The 21,042-nt window shown below is 35.8% G+C and overlaps 2 protein-coding genes across 3 annotated transcripts; one reads left to right on the forward strand and one right to left on the reverse strand.

The window, feature by feature from the left end:
* Positions 1 to 2,977: 2,977 nt before the first annotated feature.
* Positions 2,978 to 8,762, forward strand: LOC127833349 (uncharacterized). Its single transcript, XM_052358537.1, has 4 exons — positions 2,978 to 3,652; positions 4,294 to 4,397; positions 6,928 to 7,087; positions 8,268 to 8,762. The coding sequence occupies exons 1-4, from the start codon at positions 3,490 to 3,492 to the stop codon at positions 8,609 to 8,611; spliced, it is 771 nt and encodes a 256-aa protein (XP_052214497.1). The 5' UTR covers positions 2,978 to 3,489; the 3' UTR covers positions 8,612 to 8,762.
* An 889-nt stretch (positions 8,763 to 9,651) lies between these two features.
* Positions 9,652 to 20,987, reverse strand: LOC127834448 (nuclear cap-binding protein subunit 2-like). Of its 2 annotated transcripts, XM_052360296.1 has the most exons (5): positions 20,827 to 20,987; positions 14,879 to 15,060; positions 14,307 to 14,445; positions 12,197 to 12,333; positions 9,652 to 11,116 (listed from the first exon to the last, which is right to left on the reverse strand). In XM_052360296.1, the coding sequence occupies exons 1-4, from the start codon at positions 20,890 to 20,892 to the stop codon at positions 12,241 to 12,243; spliced, it is 480 nt and encodes a 159-aa protein (XP_052216256.1). In that variant the 5' UTR covers positions 20,893 to 20,987; the 3' UTR covers positions 9,652 to 11,116; positions 12,197 to 12,240. The 2 variants fall into 2 exon arrangements, with proteins under 2 accessions (XP_052216256.1, XP_052216255.1); XM_052360295.1 differs by lacking the exons at positions 9,652 to 11,116; positions 12,197 to 12,333 and adding an exon at positions 11,430 to 12,134.
* Positions 20,988 to 21,042: the final 55 nt, after the last annotated feature.

Genomic DNA, 21,042 nt, shown 5'->3' on the forward strand with positions numbered 1-21,042 from the left:
CGTTCATGCTATACGTTAAAAAGGTAGATTGAACATGTTTATACTTCGTCAGAGAAAGACAAATATATTAATTTTGTTATTTTCAATTTATTTATAGCCCTTCAATATATGTATTTAGATTTTTAATAATGTTTTTATTTTAAATAGTTTCATTTTGGCTGAAAAATGATGACGTCATTGTGCGTCGTTGTAAAATGCGGTGCACAGTGTTTTCCGAAATAAAAAACCAGGTTTGCCCGACTGTTACATTGTTAGAACCCAGAACGACAACATTGCTGCGAAATTTGAAGATTGATTGACGTTGTGTACTCAGCGGTGTTTAATAACAAAGTTACGTTAACATCTAATTATATTGATATTTTATACAAAAAAAATCCATTTTCTGGTGCAACAAATACACTTATATGCAAACGTGATCAAATTGTGCTGTATTTAGAGCAACCGTAGTTGATTTCAAATAATAAATTTATGTAAAATATAGAACATCACTAAAGCACATTTAAATTTTGAATATATGAAGGTCATCTTGAGAATGGGTGATCGTTGTTTTTTATCAATTTAACACAGAGTGTTTTAAATTGGACTTTCGCCTCGGGAACTTTTCGTGTTTATATCGAAGTTCACGAGGTCCTACCGCGAATGAGACTGCATTATGCAGGGATCCAGAGTGTGTCCATATATTCTCCTATTTAACGTTTTGTATCGCGAACATTGAAGATGAATCTTGAAATACAGCCGCAATTTTCCGGCTACTTGTAGAACATTGTTGTTTTTACTGAAAGATAATATCAATTCCATTGTGGTCAAATGTTGTTAGCGGAAGCCGGAGCACCCGGAGGAAACCCCACTTACCCGGTTTGATGTCAACCTACCAAACTCACATCTTTCCGGGAACGGGAGTCTTACTCGTGTTACCTATGTGAGAAGCGTGTGTACCAACCTCTGAGCGAACCGGACAGCCTTTAGAAAAAAATTCGTAAGAACATATTTAAGAGAAATTAATACATATATATAGGTCTAAACTCAACTTGTATGTGGAGGGTTGAAATTAAGAACAACTGAATATAAGTAAGCAAACAAAAACTCCGTTTCATGTCATGTAAATGAAGATTCAAAGTGTCACTTGTAATTTATTCATATATTCACCCCAAATGCCTAGACGAGCGTACGCATACAACAAGACGCATGGCTGAGGAAAATGGTGGTGTCATATCATCAATCAGTGACGTAGCTCTGTCTGCCTCATATATATCTTCATACTCGGTAATTAGTCGCAGACTGGTCGCTGAGTCTGAGTTTTCTTAATTACGGATTTTAAACATCGAACATTTGTAAAACTGTTCCTGAAGTGAATATTATATAGACATTATGTGATAGACGATTAAATTAAATATCTGCACTCGAGACATCTGACATGTTTGTGCAAAATTTAGCAGACACTTTACAAAACCAGTATTAGCTCTCTGTAGACTTAATATGACTCGGAACGTAGCGTAACAAAATTACTTGCGAAAAATAACTCCTTTCCCTTATTTTCGGTCAAGTACTGGAATAGTTTGTGTTATCATTATAGTTACAATATAGCAACAGTAACAGTCGTTGTAATAGTAGTATAGATAGTAGTAGGATCGGCAGCTTAGTAAAAGTCATGTAGAAAGGGTGATAGAGGATTAGCTTTTTTTATTAAGGGTATGTAATCATTGAAATTGATATTGTTTTTTCAGCATCGGTAGAATGGGCGTTAACGTTAAACACATGTGCAGCTTTGCATGTACAGGGCTTGTAGAATGGTTGTAATGTGACACAAATCTCGACATTACGCTCATGGCAAGATTACTAGGACTAAAAACAGTAAATGAACCATGTTTAAATAAGATTTAATGCAACTCGCTATTAGGCATCGAGTGAGGTAATAATACAGCTCAGCTTATCGTGTGTTGAACCGTGCGAAGTTCGCCACTTGACATGTTTCTTTGCACACATCACTGAGTATCCTCTTGTTATTAAATGGCAACAGCGTGTCTTCGATTCAGCTGCATTATGGTGTTTTTAAGCATTTTAGTAATTCGTCTTATTCCTATTCGCCTCAAGTGCGAATGAGATTCGCGGAGGATTGACCAGTAAATTAGGTTCTTTAGTATCGGTAATTATTTGTAAGTGACAGGAGAAAGTACAATAATAGACCTATAGAACAAATAATAATATTTAAAAAAAACGGTCTGCAAAATGAAATTTGTTAACTGTATCATAGTAACAGCACTTTGTTTGGCGATATCTTCTGCAAAAAGCAAACATGGAGGAAAGGATACATATGGCTCGCATTCGAAAGACAGAAATCATAAGAAGGAATTGCCGCCCGTACAACAGAACATGTACGGGGATATCTTCAAAACCCCGAAAGTGGTAATAAACAACGGCGAAGCTGCTCCTGCAGAAAACAAGATTGATATTGCCAACTTGGGAAATATTATGAACAGCGCAGGGAAACTGACGGGAAATATCAATAGTTGGTCAAGCTTTGACCATCGGTCAGCGTGGTCCAGTTACACCAATGGGGAAAATACATATGGCTCAAAGGCACGAGAGTCTCAGTTCAATGGCGATTCTCAAATCAATGGTGATTCTATATATGGGATAAAAGTTGCAGGAATCGGCGGATCCATTGCCGATGTGAAAGACCTTAAAAATAAATTATTGGACAATATTAAGACTTCAAACAATCAGGCTTCGTCCACTTGGTCGAGTTGGTCATCACATTCTAACTTAAACAACGAAGCTTATAATTCGGACAGCTATGGTAGCAATGGTCAAAATAAAGCTATTGTGAGTCAACCGACTGACAAAACATGGTCAATATCGGCGGGTTTATCAGCGAATGCGCAGGCTTACATGAATCGAGCTACAGCTAACTTTGCTGATGCTAAAACAGGGACCGATGCTCAGCTGGGTGATCTACAAAAGACGCTGTTAAAGAACTTCCACTCTGATCAGTGGTCGGGCTGGCATAGCTGGTCATCCTATGACAACGGTGTAACAAATCGAGCAAGAGATGATAAAAGTCTACCCGAGTTGGTAAACAAAAATTCTACAAGCGTTAATTCGTCTCAAGATAGTGTAAAACCTGTGTTCGAACCAAAACCTGGTCGACCATCCGCAACATTTCCGCCTCTGCCACCGCCTCCGCCGCCTAAGCCGACGCCACCGAGCCGTCCGTTGTTTCCTGCGTCACCTGCTCTACCAAGACCGCCGTTAACGCCAGGTCCAATCAATTTACCGTTGCCTATAACGCCAACCGATTCAACTACGAAAAATGTACTGTCGCCTTTAACGCAAACCGATTCAACTACGAAATATGTACCGTCGCCTTTAACGCAAACTTATTCAACGTCAAAATCTCCCTATCAAATCGCCAAACAAAACACTTCTCAACCACCACCGTCTAAACCATCTGGAACAGTAGAAACTTCCGGAAATGGCATAAAATATCAAATGATTAAGCAGCATCTGCGGATTAAAGAAGCACATAATGTAAGCAACGAGTACCCGTCAGTTACCGTGAAACCCACGAGAAACCCACGTGACCGGTGCCAAAGTCGCACCCCACCATGTTGTGTTCCAGGAATACTGGAGATCCACCTTAACAAAATAAAAGGTAAGTATTTTACCTCGTTTGACCGTATTCCGTACACAGAAAATTATCAAGCAGGTTGTAGTTGGGCGAGTCTGCGATCGGTCCATCCATGTCGGTACCATATAAACCGGCTCTGTTGATAAAACGACATACATGTCCTGTCGATTCGCGAGTTTCCAAACCAGCACGACATGTGTCTGTATGAGAAATTGGTCGTGAATTTATTTCTTCGGTCATCCTCTTTCTCCCAAAGATGCAAAAGTTCATTTAAATACATTGTTCGGTAAGATGAAAACGATCATTCATTCTCAAACTGAAAAAATATATACTAGTACATATTACATATTGAACGTTGCTGTAGTTATGTTGTATATTTTAAATAGTATTATTTGAAACAGCGAAAATAAGCTAAACTGGAAAAGGAAAAGTGACTATGACAACCGTTGTATAAAATGAATAGCATTTAAAACGACCCCCGACCACCAACTCACCAAAAAATAAACAACATAAACAATTACAATCAATAAAACCATTTAATTAATCAAGACCGTGAAGTTCTTCAGCTTTTTCAGGTATCCCATATGTTACATTGTTCAAAAACAATTAATTGGCAAATGCATGACAAGTGTTGTGTATTATGATTGCTTGCTGCTTGTTTACAGGATTGCGTCCCAAACAAGGCAGCCTAGAAGGAGTGAGTGTGGACATCCAGAAACCAAAGGGGAGAGGGAGACGACAGGCGTGCAGCTCTACGGCAGTTATTGTAGTAAGCTTCATGTATCAATGTATCGTGGTGTAGTGGATACGGTGTTCTTCAAGCAACCGAGTGGTCGCGGGTTCGATCCCTTCTGTAGGAGCGCGCTCTTTAGACCACCCACCCCTCTAAAGTCTAAGATGCCCAGAACTGGGTCTATCCAGGAAACGCACCCGAGAGCCTTTGGCTTTAGATGCCTTCGAGTTAAAATAAATAGGTTTAATTTGCTTGATGTTTATTATTAAGAAACCGCGAGCGGTACGGATATCATTACTTGTGTGAAAAATCAGCATTTGTTATGTGATAGTAGCGCCACCTGTCTAAGGAAATCATAAAAAAATAAGCGATGTATTCAAGGGTAAAGTGGCTACCATTTAGGGTCATATATTTTAGAGACAAATTAATCGCCCATTACCGCCCGCTCAGTGCCAGAAAAACTTTTACTCCATTGGTCAGTGGTTCGAGCCCAGTTGAGGGTTACTTTTTTTCTTTCTTTAATTGTATTCTTGTGTTTTTTTAATGGCGCTTTTTAGATCAAATGTTTACATTTATCAATATTATATATTGAGTATTTAATGACAAACTTCAATACATGTCAAAATCTGTGGAAAGGTCCCTTTAAAGTCGCAAGGCCTATAGGCAATTGCCTACTCTGGCTAATGGCTAATCCGGGACTGTGTCCGCTCCTCCGATTATTCTAGAATTCTAAGACAATTCCAATTTTACATGCAGGGTCAAGGCCAAGCTGTGGCACAAAGAGGCAGCTACCTCGGCTTGAATTTGCAGACATAAAAAAAATCTAAATCTAAAATATAATAGAACATTTATACTTTAAAATCGCGTGGAAGAATCATGTCTTTTGCCGAATAATCAAAGACAATAACGAACCTTGAGGCAATATGTGTACTCCACAATTAAAAAACGAAAAGTATTACAGTCCAATCATGTTTGTGTGCCAAAAAGAAGCCATGCATTTTGCACGTTTTTATACAGTTCGCGAGGTTTCGTTGTTCATAAAATTGCCTAGTCATAAAGCGACATGCTTACAGATTTTCGTATTGTTTAATGTCTTTAAAATGATTTATTTAAACTGCAATATTTGGAATAAGTTTAAATAGATATAATAACAACGAAAAATATAGAATTATAAAAATTGTGCGTGTTATGGGGATCTCTAAACGAAAAAGCTCACACTTAACCACTTCGGCACGGAGACTTGAATTTAGAACGTCAATGTAGCTTTCCTACCGTTATGCTTCTGCAACGATAACGAACTCGACCTTTGTATGGTGGACTATCCAGGTCGCCATCAGAAAGCGTAACATCAGAGTTTATATTAAAGAAGTCGACGCAATTTTTAGACCTGAAGCGCCCTTGATGTTCCCATGGTGTGTGTTTTTACTCTCACCCGACCTTAAAGCGGGCACAGGAATCCTATCGCGTATCAAGTCGCTATAAGAACGCTGTACATACGGACGCCATTCCGGTTCAAACAACCACGTGTTACTAGATTTCTCGACCTCTAGTACGGAATCATGATATCTTAACTTAACTTTTCAATAGTGAACTGCCACTAAAGGATTTACATACAGTAACAAGTACCGTAATTAAAGAGTAAAATTGTAACTTTATTGTAACAAAGCTTCAGCCAAATCCGCTACATAGCTTTAATGATTCAGATTATTGCGTGCTCATACATAGTTTAAATGGCTTCCAAAACGTATATAGCTGTTCTATGTTGCGCAAACTATTACCGTGCGCGCATGTATAAGGACCTCCCTTTGACTGTTCCGGCTTAAATTGCCTCTAGCTTCATTACTGTTCACGTATAATTACTAATAAGCGTGTCGCTCTTGATATACTTAAAGGCTTTTTTATGCTCCTACCAAAAAAATTTGGGGAGCATATAGTCGCCGCTTCGTCTGTCCGTCCGTGTGTCCGTCCGTGTGTCCGTCCGTGCACAATTTTTGTCCGGGCTATTTCTCAGCAACTAATGACCGGAATTCAATGAAACTTTATGGGAAATTTCACTACCAAGAGGAGATGTGCATATTATCAGCGGGTTCTGGTCGGATGATTTTTCACAGAGTTATGGCCCTTTGAAATTTTCCATTAACTGTACAATATAGTGCAATTCTTGTGCGGGCTATTTCTCAGCAACTAATGACCGGAATTCAATGAAACTTTATGGGAAGCTTCACTACCATGAGGAGATGTGCATATTATCAGCGGGTTCTGGTCGGATGATTTTCACAGAGTTATGGCCCTTTGAAATTTTATATAAAAAAATTCTTGTCCCCCAACTACTGTGCCCTCAAGACGTTTCCTTTTATCTGAATATATGGTGCAATATTGTGACAAAAAAAACCTTTGGGGAGCATCACCCGTCTCCGACGGTTTCTTGTTTGCATATATTTTGGAGGCAAGCTAGTTTCAAAATGAATTCCATCGTTGGCGATAACTAATCATTTATTCTTACATAATTTTATAAACGATATATTGAACATTATTTGTTTCAATTAAATTTCAACGAATTATCAAGGCCGACTTTGAACGCCTCGACGCCGCCATGTGTACAACCGGATGTCTTGAGGGCCCGTATTGTGGACGCCGGATGTTGAAACTTCAACTGCGTCTCTCCGACAGCAAACGGTGCGGCATGCTTCTTCACGTTTCCGACAACAAGGCCAGCGACGGGGAGCGTAAGTGATAATACATGTGAACCACGTTCCCGGAAAACGGGACTTATTGCATGTGCGTAAAGTGTCGTCCCAGATAAGCCGGTGGAGTCCGCACAGGGTTATCCTTGACGAGACTTCGCTTTTTTGGAATATTTGTTTTAATAAAATCTTTTCCGAACGAAATTTAGTCTCGTCCTTGATAAGCCTGTGGGAACTGCACAGGCTAATCTGGAATAACACTTTTCGACACTTGACGCACATGCATTAAGACATGTTTTTACTGAGAAAAGAATATTTGAACATGAGATTTAATAATTGAGTCGTACCGGCTCAATCCGTTAATGACATACGTGTTGAGTGTTATAAGTTCCATTTATAGTTGAATCTCGAAAGCCTTAAAGGGGCCTTTTCACGATTTGGTAAATTGACAAAAATAAATTATATAGATTCGCTTTTCGTTGTAGGTATAATATTTGTGAGGGAACAGTAATACTGAACATTAACCATGCTCTAAAATATCTATTATATTCTTTTAACGAATTAAAAACCTGAAAATTATAAAGCGTTGCCACTCGAAACAGGGACCTATACAAGTGTATAGGTCCCTGCTCGAAACAATTGAATTATTTGGAGAGTTCTTTTGTTGTCGTTATATTTTGTGAATTTTGAAACTACGAGGATTGCTTATATAAAATTTAAAATGCAACTCTCATTGTATGAGCACGGATGGCCGAGTGGTCTAAACGAAAGGCTTTTACTCCAGGGGTCAGTGGTTCGAGCCCAGTTGAGGATTACTTATTTTTATTTCTTTAATTTTATATTTGATTTCTACTGAAGCTTTTTAGATCAAATGTTTACATATATCAATATAACGCATTTAATAACAAAACTCAATATTATGCAAAATCTGTAAAAATGCCCCTTTAATAGCGATGAAGGAGAACTAACGCTGAACCATAAGGGATAGTATTATTGGAAATGGCGAACACACAAGTAGCACTGTCAAAAATACGTACACTGTTTAAAACTTCAAAAGACCATCTGTTTTGAAGTACTGTTATTGCCAACAAAGGTCACCTTATATAATTATTTTACAAATGTCAATACAGGTAACTTGTACACATTGGATTGAAATACTCTATCCGCCTTTGGAAAAAGTCTGCGTACGTAGGTTATTTATTATATAATATTCCTTTTCCAGGCAACAAGACGGTTTATTCCGCAGAAGTGCAAGGCCGCTTTCCATCGATGGACATATTTCCAAACGACCAATGCAAAACAAACAACAACAGCGTGCAAATGCCTGACAGCATTTCCGGTTGTGTCAATGACGTCACAATCTACGTCAGCCACCACTACATCCGAGTTACTAGTGACGTGGGAATGGACTATATGTTGTGCCATACTTGCTTATCAGACCTGAACAAGATTTCAAATAACACCATGTATATTGCGCTAAACAGAGTACTCGGCGACATCAACCAGGAGGGCTATGGCGTGTGCTCCGCAATTTTGACCTGGGAATGTCCATGGAGTAATAATTAAAACGTTTAAGAAAAATTCGAGTTCAAATGCTGATCCCCTTGCGGAAAGTTTGTGTTTCATTGACTTGTGTACTAACAGCATAAACATAGCATCAAAAATATTTATAGAACCACTTCCTTAATGCAGCTATATTTATAGAACCAGTTCCGCAATGCCGCTATATTTATAGAACCAGTTCCGCAATGCCGCTATATTTATTTATAGAACAAGTTCCGCAATGACGCTTTATTTATAGAACCAGTTCCGCAATGTCGCTTTATCCTCTCATTCGTCGGTATTGTATGTCATTTTTGGACTCAATTGTACACAGCTAAGGTGTTATACACCCTCAACAATGAATCTGAGACGTTCAAAAGACAACATTTGTTAGAGGAAGCATGCTTCTCTAGCCATGGTGCTCATACACGTGTACTCAAAACAGGTCTAGACAATCTTCTAATTTGTCAAGTACAAAAATGTTATAATTCCTTAAAATTAACTTAGTTTAAGGTTGCACAATTTTATTACGCAATTCGTCATAAACTTCAAACTGACATTGAGTTTCAACTTTAATTTAATGCCCGACTCAGGCTCAAAGTATGGCAAAATATTCAAGACAAACATGATAGAACACAAGTGTTGATTTATTAGTGTCATCTTCTCGCTTAAGTTGCAGCTAGAATGGACTTGTCATGTTTTTGCCTCTACTGGTGCATGTAGTTCCATGAACGCAATCGGTACCCCTCGAACTACCTAACTTGTTGGGTATGCCATGTCCCAACGTGCCCCATGTGTAGCTCGAGCTTTAGCTTTGTAAGCGAACGCCCTTACCACTAGGCCACGAAGACGATTAAACATGGTAATTGAACGTTAAAACAAGCAAGAAATCAATTCATTATCAAAGGGAAACGACTCCGTGACGAAGTAATCTTTTTTAACTTCTAAATTATTTGGCGAATAGTTTTGTTCAAGTTTGAAATTATTTTCTTCTCTTACGTATAGACATACAAATAATTATTATAATAATACAATAAAAATTATTATTAAAATAACTCAGAACCAACGAGTTTTTCCTTTATTTCTTCTAACCTTTACATGTTAAGGACAGTTGCAAAATGTATGTTCCTGTCCTACAAGAAAAGAGGGCCATGATGGCTCTTTGACGCTCACCTTAGCTAACCAAGAAATGTCATGGTAAGCACAGAACAGCGCAACCCTACAAACATTTCAGTCATGCTTTGTTAAAGTTCACCACCTCGTTGCAGAAAAGTTATTTTTAGTACAAGCTTGACACGTGACACTCTCAGTTGACTGGCCACAATAGCTCACCTGGGCTAACATAGCCTGTTCAGGCGAACTTACATCAAGTATGTTCTGACAATAACTTTACAAAAGCTTATGCTATAATTTCACTTTTAAGCATGTTAGACGATGGCAAATGGATAAAACAGAAGCTGTATATCGTCGAAATAAAAATGCTACACAATTTTATATGAAAAGAACAGCAGCATTTGTTGTAAACAATACATCAAACATCAAAACAACTACTACTTTACTGAAACTAACTGGCAATTAACGAAGGTATTTGACCAAAAAACAAAGATTGTAAGCTCAACAAAGTTCAAAAAGTATATTACTGATAAACAAATCAGATATAAACTGATCAGTGTACAGCTTTGGAAATTAACAAACACTCAATTGTTATTTTTTACAATTCTTATACATATGGCTTTGAACAACATTAAAACTACAATTTAATATGTACAACAAAATGACATTGATAGATTTTAATTATGTACAACACGTCATATAAACAGAGGCTAAAATCAACCTGAAATCCTGCACAACAAATTTATGTTACCATTTAAGTTTGTGAATGAGTATAATCGCTATGCACTAATTCAATGAATAGTTAATTTCAGTAATTCTATGGAGTTCCTTTTCATTTTTCATATGTCCTCTATTTTAGGATTATACTGATATTATTGTATATTTGTTTTGAGCAAATATTCAGGTATAACTTAAATTTGTTGTAAGACAGGGCTCTGAACCATTAGGTCAAACATATTACCTATTACAATATTATTTTAGGTCATTCATACTTTTACTGCCTTAATAAAAAAAACATTGCAAATCTACATATGCATGCTAACCTGAACATATCAGTCTGTTGGAATGGTGGATAACACATTTTAGGTATAAAAACACAAATGTTTATATTTAAGTGTTTTGGATGAAGTCTCAATGCCCCCCTCCCTCTTTTTTAACGGCACGCATCTGTTTTCATTAACAACTTCCTACATATACACATGTATGTTGTTTAAAATAATCAAACACAAATGCTAACTATCAAACTATTAATGGTATTACATTGTTTTACAACAATTGTTTGTACAACGAGACAATTAAAGGTAAATTCTGATATAAAAAAACACACAAACAAAGAACGCAATGCACAATGTATCTATTCCACAAGGTCGTGTCCAGGAAGATGCAGAGTCTAGAATAGGGGGAGAAGCACAAGTTCTGAAATGTCAAGTTGTAGAGTGACAAACACTAAATCTAGAAATACGGGATGTATGGTTTTTAACTAGTTTTATTGGTTGTTTCTTTTTCTTCATATTTGTACCACTTGTTTACTCCCAATTTCTGTCTTGATATTTCCAAAATTGCAACCACGCATTTCCCATGTATGGATAAAACTGTATTCAAAGAGTAACAAAATGTTAACCTTCATATTTTCAATATATTTAAGACTTAGTATGAGAAAAAAAATCAGTCTGAAACCAGTTCTAACAAAGCCCCCCACCCCCCACCCCCCCACCCTTTTTATGCCCCTCCTTTTTTCTCCATTTTTTATTTGTCAATGATTCTGTTAATACATAAACAACTAATTTTATTCTTGGGTACTGACAATTTTATAGATTAACAGTCAGTATTACTTGACACTAAAATAAAATTTTATTTAATAAAGAACATAACTTATATTCTGAATGGATGATTAAATATGAGAATTTAAGTTGAAGCACCACAATAAATACCTCAAATGTACAAAGTTTACCATCTAACACATTCTAACAATAGCGGTTGTCCTGCCCTATTTTAGCACCAACCCCCCCCCCCCCAGCCATGTGTTTAGTTTGGCTGTAACCTCATTAAACTTTAAGGAAATCCAAGTAATAAAAAAAGAATGGATAGCAATCGTAGTATGCCCCCAAAGGAATATGTCAGATTGCATGTTACTTATTATTTACACATTTAAAATTGGACAGAATACAACATAACTGTGCCACCTGGCCAGCATGCGTTATAATTTATTACACAGTCTGTCTGAATGAGTTATATGGATAGAGTTTATAAGCAAAATTTTGTATTGCAAATGTCACATGTATACCATGTTAAAAGAACTCATAGTCCATAAAAATAAAATATCAAATTCATTCCATCAGCGATCAAATTGATCCTTTGGCTGTATTTTGGTTGCAACAATTTTTCCATAACCGCCGCGTCCTTCATCAAAATCTGTCCTATACTCATCTCGCACCTGCAACAAAAACATACAAGAAAATCATGTAAGTGTCACATAAGTGTATGTTTATACAAAACCTTGTTTGTTGAAACTAGAGATCCCAGGATATCTTTTAATGGGATCATATGCTTTCACGAGTTTTGATTTTGGAGGAAACAATTTTCCCATAGCCCATTCTTCCCTCGTCAAAATCTGTTCTGTATTCATCTCGAACCTGAAGAAAAATTCTTGGTCAGATATTTATGGACAATATTAGCACATTCAACATTCTATACCTTACGTGTAAGCGCCAGCCAAACAGCCAATGAATAAGCCAATGTCTTAAAATTTGGAAAATATAGCAATTATAACAGATTTTTTAAAATAAAATTTTCTTTTTTGTATAATAAAAACAATTTAACAAAATACTATTACTTATTTCTTTGTGTTAACATTACATCACCCTGTTTTTGTCATGATACAGGGCTTTTAATTCGCTAATTTAATGGCCCTTACTCAGTCCTTTTCTCACTATCACTTTTATCCAAATTGGAAGTCCCAAAATTCCCAAATGAAAGATGATTTGACTTTAAGATAATTGGATACAGAGTTCTTTAAAAAAAGAAATAACGTGTTTGAAGTTTTTATATCCATTTGACTGATATTTTTTGTTTATTTTTATCTGCTTTATGTAAGTTTTATCAATCATTATTAATAAATCTAGCAATAATACTTGTTCCCAAATTTAAAATAAAATGACACCAATATTCCCATTTTCTTGGGTATAGTTCATGTTCTCAAAATGGTGAGAAAATGCCATGTGATAAGGAACGAGGAAGATATATTGGTAACATACCATTATCATAGCATCCATTAGACAGCGCATATAAAAACTTAGCCATTGGTAAGTCTCGGGTTCGATCCCCCCTCAGGGAGCGTTCTCTACATCTTCCCCAAAGACACCAAGTACTGGTTATAGGCCCAGGAAATGGACTCGAGAGTGTTTCTATAAGCCTGAGGCTTGCGATGCAATCGAGCTAAAATAAATAAACTAAATAAACAGTACTGGTAAATAAGTTTTAGCTACGTATAGTAAACATACAATGACAACAAGCGATATGTTTGTGAAACACTATGTCCCCATATATTTGACCTTTGACCTTGAATGATGACCTTGACCGTTCACCACTCACAATGTGCAGCTCCATGAGATACACATGCATGCCAAATATCAAGCTGTTATCTTCAATACTGCAAAAGTGTACATTAAATTTTGACCCAAATATTTGACCTTTGACCTTGAAGGATGACCTTGACCTTTCACCACTCAAAATGTGCAGCTCTATGAGATACACATGCATGCCAAATATGAAGTTGCTATCTTTAATATTGCAAAGGTTATTGCAAATGTTAAAGTTTGCACAAACAAACACACAAACCAACCAACAAACCAACCAACAGACAGAGCAAAAACAATATGTCCCCCACTATAGTGGTGGGGGACATAAAAAAAGATTGTGGATTAGAGAACAAAATTTCTATGAAAAATAAAATTATAAGAGAACCACACCTCTGGGCTCTCTATCAAAGCTTATATGCAAAAGTGAGCAACACATTTCTAAAAGTTTCACAAGTATATTCCATCTTTTATCCATATACAACCTCTTAACTGCACAAATCATTTGTAAACAATTCCAAATAAGCATGATTCTGTAAATAATTTCCACATAATAGAACAGCATTTCTGATAAAAGTTTCATAAGCATACCAGTAATTTATAATACTTAATATTAAAGATCATCCTCTTTACCCTTACTGTTGCAAATGTTCGCTTATAAATTATTCAACTGATATAATTTGGTTGTCTGCATTTTCACACAATTCACACTGTTGTTTGCTCTTAACATTTACTTATATTTTTCTATAACTTAACCCTTTACACATTATAAACACATTTTGACGCATTTAAAGTCCTTTAGAAAATAAAATAAAATTCAAGTCCTTTCATAAAATATTAAAGTTTAAAAGGCTTCATTTCCAATCCTAAGATAATGATGAGTAGTAAACAGCATAAAACCTGAACAGACTACGAATTACTCCCAGGCTGTTCTGGTTTTATGCTGGTTGCAAAAGCTATTTTCACTTTGCTTCTGATGGGGAAAGGGTAATAATATTTATCTTTAAAATAGAGAGGAATAACATGAAGACCTGTCCACCGGACTTTCCACGACCATACTGTCTGCCCTCAACAAATCCAGCGTCCCAGTCTGTTCTAATAATTCTGTCATCTAGCCGTGTACCGTTTACGTATCGCATTGCCATTTCTGCATCTGTCCTAGTATAATATCTGCCATTATGTTAAAGATAAATGATTTCAGTTTAAATGTCTTGTTAATACGTGTTAATGGCCTGGTATAAAGACCTTTCTCAATTTTAAGCTAAACTCAGAATATGATTTTTGAGTTTCCACTCAGCTGAGTATTGAGAATGTTAGTAACCACACAATCTCAAATTTATAGCCTAGGCAGACTCACATATTCATATTTAAAACTCACAAAGACATTCATTAGCACAAAATTAAACCTGATAATGAAACTGAAAAATTTAGTCAGCATAGTGATTTATGTACAATGATGAATCATAAAGATACTGTATTACATTCTCATGCTCAAGTACCTCAGTTTATATAATTATGCACATATTACTCTTCCTAAAAATATTAATATAGAAAAGAACATGTATTTATTATTATTTTCAACTCTGGTATTTTAAAAGGATACTCAACAAAACAAAAGCCGCAGGGTGTTTTGCGGACCTTGTCAAGCCCCATAATGATTCGTTTGATGTCACCACAGCGCCCAAAAAGCTCATGAATCTGTTCCTCCGTTGTGTAGAAGGACAGGTTTCCTATATACAGGGTGGTGCTCATCTTCAGCTTCCGTTCTTGTTCTGTTCTACTGCCCTAAAAAATTCAAGTGAACACACAATTCAGTTTTAGAAAAGGCACACAGTTCTCCAGCTAGGCCTAAATAAAAGGACGCAGCATACTGGCTCATGGTGCATCTGTGGCTTTTATGGCGATTACACGCCGAGTTAACTGAGTGTATGACTAGATTTACTGTTGTGATTAGTACATCCTGTGTATTAGAAAACAGCGGTATGACTAAAGTGCGTATATGAGTCATATTCACGAATATGACTGAAAGGGGTGAATATGAACAGATATCAGCTGTTTTCAAATGGTTTTCTAAAATTTATTTATATTGAAATTCTTCTATGAATAAAAATCTTCCTAATATATTAATTCTGTTAAGATGGAGTGAACATCGAAGTGTTTTTTCGTATCATTTTGTATTGTTGAGTCGTCGTGGTTATAAATATTGTTGGTCATGTGTAGCCATTAAACAATGTTCATATTAGTGAACATGACTTTAGAGTTGGAAACATGATTATGTCTAGTAAATTGCTCTATTTATGTTAACAGGTTTCAGGGCTATAGATAACTTTTGGGGTATATTGGGTAATCAACCCCTGATTTTGACAACAATAGGGTTTTTGTAAATTCAATAGAGTTTTACTAAGTTTTAGCAAAAATTTTCACCCGCTACTTTTGAGCTTAAAAGGGTTTTTCACCCCCGGTTTGTTAACTCAATTGGGCAATTTAGGGAATGACATATATAATATAATAAAAATCTACTAAGGTTACTATATTATTTATACAAATGGAATTCCAAAAGGTACCTGTGCATAACAACAAACAATTATTGAATTTGTGATCAAAGTTCATTTATTTTTTAATTGAATAAGACCGAGTTCGTGAAAATCGCTGCACAATTGATGAAGTTATAATGGCTGTTCAAAGCGATGCACCACGTTTTCGGGTCATTTTGAGCTGAATACCTTGAAAATGAAAGTAGAAATCGGACGGGTCTACGAATAATAACGATTGTAGCGCGAGCCGCCTACTACCTGAGACCGCCACCGAGCGCTATGTGCGCGGCCTCACTATGCCGATGTTCCTTCCGAAACCCTCGGAAGGCCAATTACAAAATAACAATGTAATTATAATTTTTCCTGCCTTCTGATTATGAACTTAAAATAATCGAGTCGCTTCAGATATATACAATACGACCAAAGAGGGGACTGATGCCTTCAACGAATCCTCAAGCTTCCGTGAAGCTACTAGCTACCGCCTCCGTCAGGCTACTGGCTTCCGCGAAGACACTGGCTCACGTCACCCCAAGACCTTAGGTGAAGCTTCCGTCACTGCCTTGTACGACGTTCGTAGTATCCAACACTCTGAAAACCCTCTCCAAGAAACAGGAACTCTGCAGCCCGACCAGCACCGTTTAAAGCTTGCAGCTAACGTAAATACCCAACTGCTCCAGAATACTGTTCTTTTAGAGTAACGTCCTTTTTCTTCAGATGTTGATCCGCTCGCATACACCGGAGGACTGACTAACTTGTCTATTTGCAAGCCTTTATATACTGGCAAACAGAGCGCCACCTAGCCAACGGAAAGGCAGGATCCGGAAACTACCGACATTTCTGAATTCCCTCCGCACTCTACAGAGATTACCGATCAGCATTTCTCCTTCACTTACCCAAAAACTAGCCATATATATACGCAGGATTTTACTAGAAGCATTCCTTAAATATCAAATACTCTTTAAATGCTTAATACATTATTTTTAGCCATACAATTAACTTACTTTAAGAAGAACAAGTTACTATTTCATATTGTTTACCTGGCAAATTTAAAACTAAGGGAGGTAATTATACTGTAGCAGTGAAAATATGCAAAGTATCTATTTAGACTACGAATCCTTTCGTTATACAATAATACCCCAAAGATTGATAACCGCTGGAAGGACTGCCTTCTTTTCTTCATAGGACGGCGTAAAAACTATCCGGTACATTTTTGTACGGAAAATAACAAGTCTGAAAAATACGCCAGGTGTTTGTAAGAATTGCATTTCGTGACGCAAGTTCTTTTACGGGAATAACGTTATTAAATTTGTATTTGCGTTTTTGTATGCTTTATTTTGAATTTAAGGGGTGTTGCTGCAGTTTTGCTGATTTTTTTCCACCAAATAGATTTTGTTCAAAGTTTTTATTCAAGTACTATATACAAATACTATATGAAAAATGAAATAAAAATATAGGGTCACTGGCCTTGTTTTGATTTTATTCACCATTTTATAACATGTACTTTTTCATCTAGAAAATCTCTAATTGCCTCAAACCAATTAATAACCTACAGGGTTGGCACCAATCGACCGCCCGCGGTTTTAACCGGTTAAAACCGTCCCGGTCAATACTCCCGAAGTGGTCATTACTGGTCAATACTGGTCGATTGAACTTTACCCCCAATTTTAATTTATATTCCATGCCTAATTAAACAATATTGATAATATAAATTAAACAGACATGTTGCCAATAATGTCTTAAGCTATTAATACCCACTATTTTATACCTGTTCATGCAATTTGTAGGCCAATCTCTCAAAATTTTGCAAATAAGTCAAAGTTGGTCAATTTGATTTTTCTGGTTGATTGAACTTTTTTTCAATTCTAATGAATTATGATGCTCAGATAATTCTGTGCTTGATTCAACAAGAACCTGTCAATTACTGTGTATGAGTTGTTCCTCATACCCCACTGTCCCCACAGTCTTCTAACAGTCTTCTCACCTATACAGGTTGGGGCACCCAAAACTGATAATAGGGCCTCAAATGGCACCTTTTTGACACAATCCTTACTTGTCATGTATTTTTGCATTGATTTCTTTAAATACTTTTTAAACAAAATAGTGAAAAAAACTTTAATTTTTATTGATATAAGAATAAAAAACATAATAAGAAATAATCATTAAATGAAAAAAATAATTGAAAAGAAGAGTAGACCCACACTTGGAAAACATGATTTGTTGGCAAAATCAAGAACTTTGATTGTTTATTCATTTGAATACCAATTGAACTTTTTAATATGAAAGGGAAAAAGAAACCTTAATACAGATAGGAAACAAGTTAGAAGTAACTATTAAATTAATAGCAAGTACAATGTAATCTTCTTGTGTGAGTGATATGAAATAGCCTAAGGGCAGATTTGCTTAATTGTCAATATCAGAGACATAACACTGCATGCATTTTATTACCAACTAAGAGGCTAGATTTATAACCCTAGAATACACAAGAGTTCTGTTTGTCCATCTGCTTATCAAATAGATATATCAATAGATAAGTGAAATGCTATGGTACCTACAATAGTAATAATACTTTAGTAACAGATGTGATACACTGAGATAAAGATATTGCCTTAGTCCTTATGTATTTGAGGCTGTTTCCATAAATAATAAAGAAGTAACTTTTTACAGCTTTATAGATTTTGTTTACAATAAATAACTCAGAAAAAAGTTTATCAATTACATAATAATTATTGATTAAATATAAAATGGCTCCTTATTAATGTTTAAATGCTACAATTTTCAATCGACCAGTATTGACCAGTAAAGATCAGTAATGACCAGTATTGACCGGTTTTAACCGGGTATTGACCGCCGGCCCGGTCAATACTCAATTGACCGGTCAATATGCCAACCCTGATAACCTATGAAATAGACAACATATAGATATTATATAAGCTCTGCTGAGATACATAAAATACCATTTAATTAAATAACACAATGCCAAAAAAATGGAGAACACAAGTTAAATTAAAAAAATAATAATAATTTTATGTCGCCCCAAAAAACATCAATTGTTTGCTATTTTTAACACCAAAATGTAATTTTAAAAATTCGGTCAAATAGAATTCTGCAAAACTGCTCAAATATGTTCATCTACATATTGTCATCATAAAACACAAATAAAAAAAGGGGGTCACAGCACTTTTAACCGAGATTTTTTGTTTTAACTATCCCTACCGTCTACGTCAAGTTTTTTTAAAATAAATCAATTAGGCAAAACCCAAGTACCGGTACATAGATTGTAAGAAATATGTATAAACATTAAACATTGTTTACAATCTTAACTGGGATCACAGCAGCTTACCAAAAGACATTAATCAAAAACAATATTTAATCACAAACATAATACCGTACAGTATCAAACTTGACCTTAATCATTAATAACTTACATTTACTAGTTCACAGATTTCGGCTTGTTTTGAAGTTTGTATTTAAATGCCAGGGGTTTTTTTTAGAAAAAGGGGAAGACGCTGGACGCTGGGTTAAAGGGGAAAATAGAGCGCGAAAGAGACATATTTGGGTAAAAAAATAAAACCTGTTCATTTCAATGTCTATGACTCACCTACAGACTTCAGTTTTTTTTTAGAAAAAGAGACATGTCTCTGACCTTTTTGTTCTTAAACACATGAACAAATATAATATTAAAGTCAAAGTCCTAAATAAAGTTGCAGGGGTAGATCTAATAATAGGAAATGTTTTCAACTGGGGCCGGGGAACGATGTCAATATTGTGATTTCAATTTCATGATAAATAGGTAAACGATCTAGATCTGCTACAGTATTGGAAGGGAAAGGTGCGGCAGCTGCCGATTGTCTACTTTCACTTTCACAATAATCCGACAATATTAATCGATTTTGATTACATGTACCTCTGAATCCTGCTGGGTTTCAACGGTTTTTGATGATTCATTCTTAAAAAATGCGTCAACGCAATTAATATTTTTCCGAGCCCGAACTTTTTTTTTGTTCGTGTATGAACGCCAATTGTGAGACTTTTTTCTGTATTAACGTTTATATCTTGGCTTTCACATAACCCGGATGAAAATTCGACTGGTTTCCGGTAATTAATTGACGAAACACCCTTCTCGCGCAAGACCGGAATCCAGTAAAATAGTCACATGATTAATACGATTAGTTGCCCGGTTTCCATGACGTAATTTAAGAGCTATATTTAGAATCACTGGGATTCCCAGATTTGAGTGTTCGTCGGGAGGGAGAGAGAGAGCGAGATCATTGTACATGGTACAAATTGGAAAAGTGTTGACTTCCCAAAAGGAAAAAAAACCCATTTCTTTGAGGTTAAAATATTATATTTTGGTGAAAAATTATATTTTTGGAGGGGAAATGGTATTTTTAGGGGAAAATTTCTGGTAGGGGAAGACGCCGAATATCACTTTCTTAGTAAAAAAAACAAAAAACCCTGAATGCTTTAAATTGATAAATTTAATTGACATGACTAAAAGCTCCAGTATAAAACAAAAATGAAATTAGAGAAATAAAAGCAAAGTTTAAACCCTTAATTACGTTTTTGGTTATTTTAATTTCGTAATAACGCAAATACGCTTGTTATCTATAGCCCTGAGGTTTAACACATTATGTATATTTTTCATTATACAGTAATTTGTTGATAAAAACATTGCAGTCAAAGCATCAATATTGCCAATATTCGTTCATTTTTGCTTGTTTCGTTCATATTCGTGAATACGAGTCATAGACAGACCCCAAACAGTATAAATGCTGATTATCAGACGTCCAAGTGACTTCCGCCATTTGCAAAATGGACATACGACTGCCGTTTCGGGGAATAATTTGGGCGTGAACGTCCATTAACGGAAGCGCTGATAAAAAGTAGCTTAATATTCGAAAAGGTTTAAACTTGTTTTTCTAGCCAAGTAGTTTTCCAAGAGATGAAGTGTAAATACCAGTGAAAATTGACTATTGAACTATTTGAACAATATTAAAAGATGTTGTTAACCTGCTACCTTAAAATGTTGGTCCCTGTAGGCACTGATCTCTGCAGAAGTGGACTGTTTCTTTAATAGAGACATCTTTTCAACTTTTTATTTCTCTCGGTTCGCTGTGTTGTTGTTGTTGTTTCCAAATGGTGAAGAAATGAATAGTTTCTTCTCTATTAATTTTTATAGGTATAATTCTACAGCACTTTTAGTAATAATTCTGAAAAAATATCAACAAATAAA

Source organism: Dreissena polymorpha, chromosome 6 (genome assembly GCF_020536995.1).
Source record: "Dreissena polymorpha isolate Duluth1 chromosome 6, UMN_Dpol_1.0, whole genome shotgun sequence".
NCBI lineage: Eukaryota > Metazoa > Mollusca > Bivalvia > Myida > Dreissenidae > Dreissena > Dreissena polymorpha.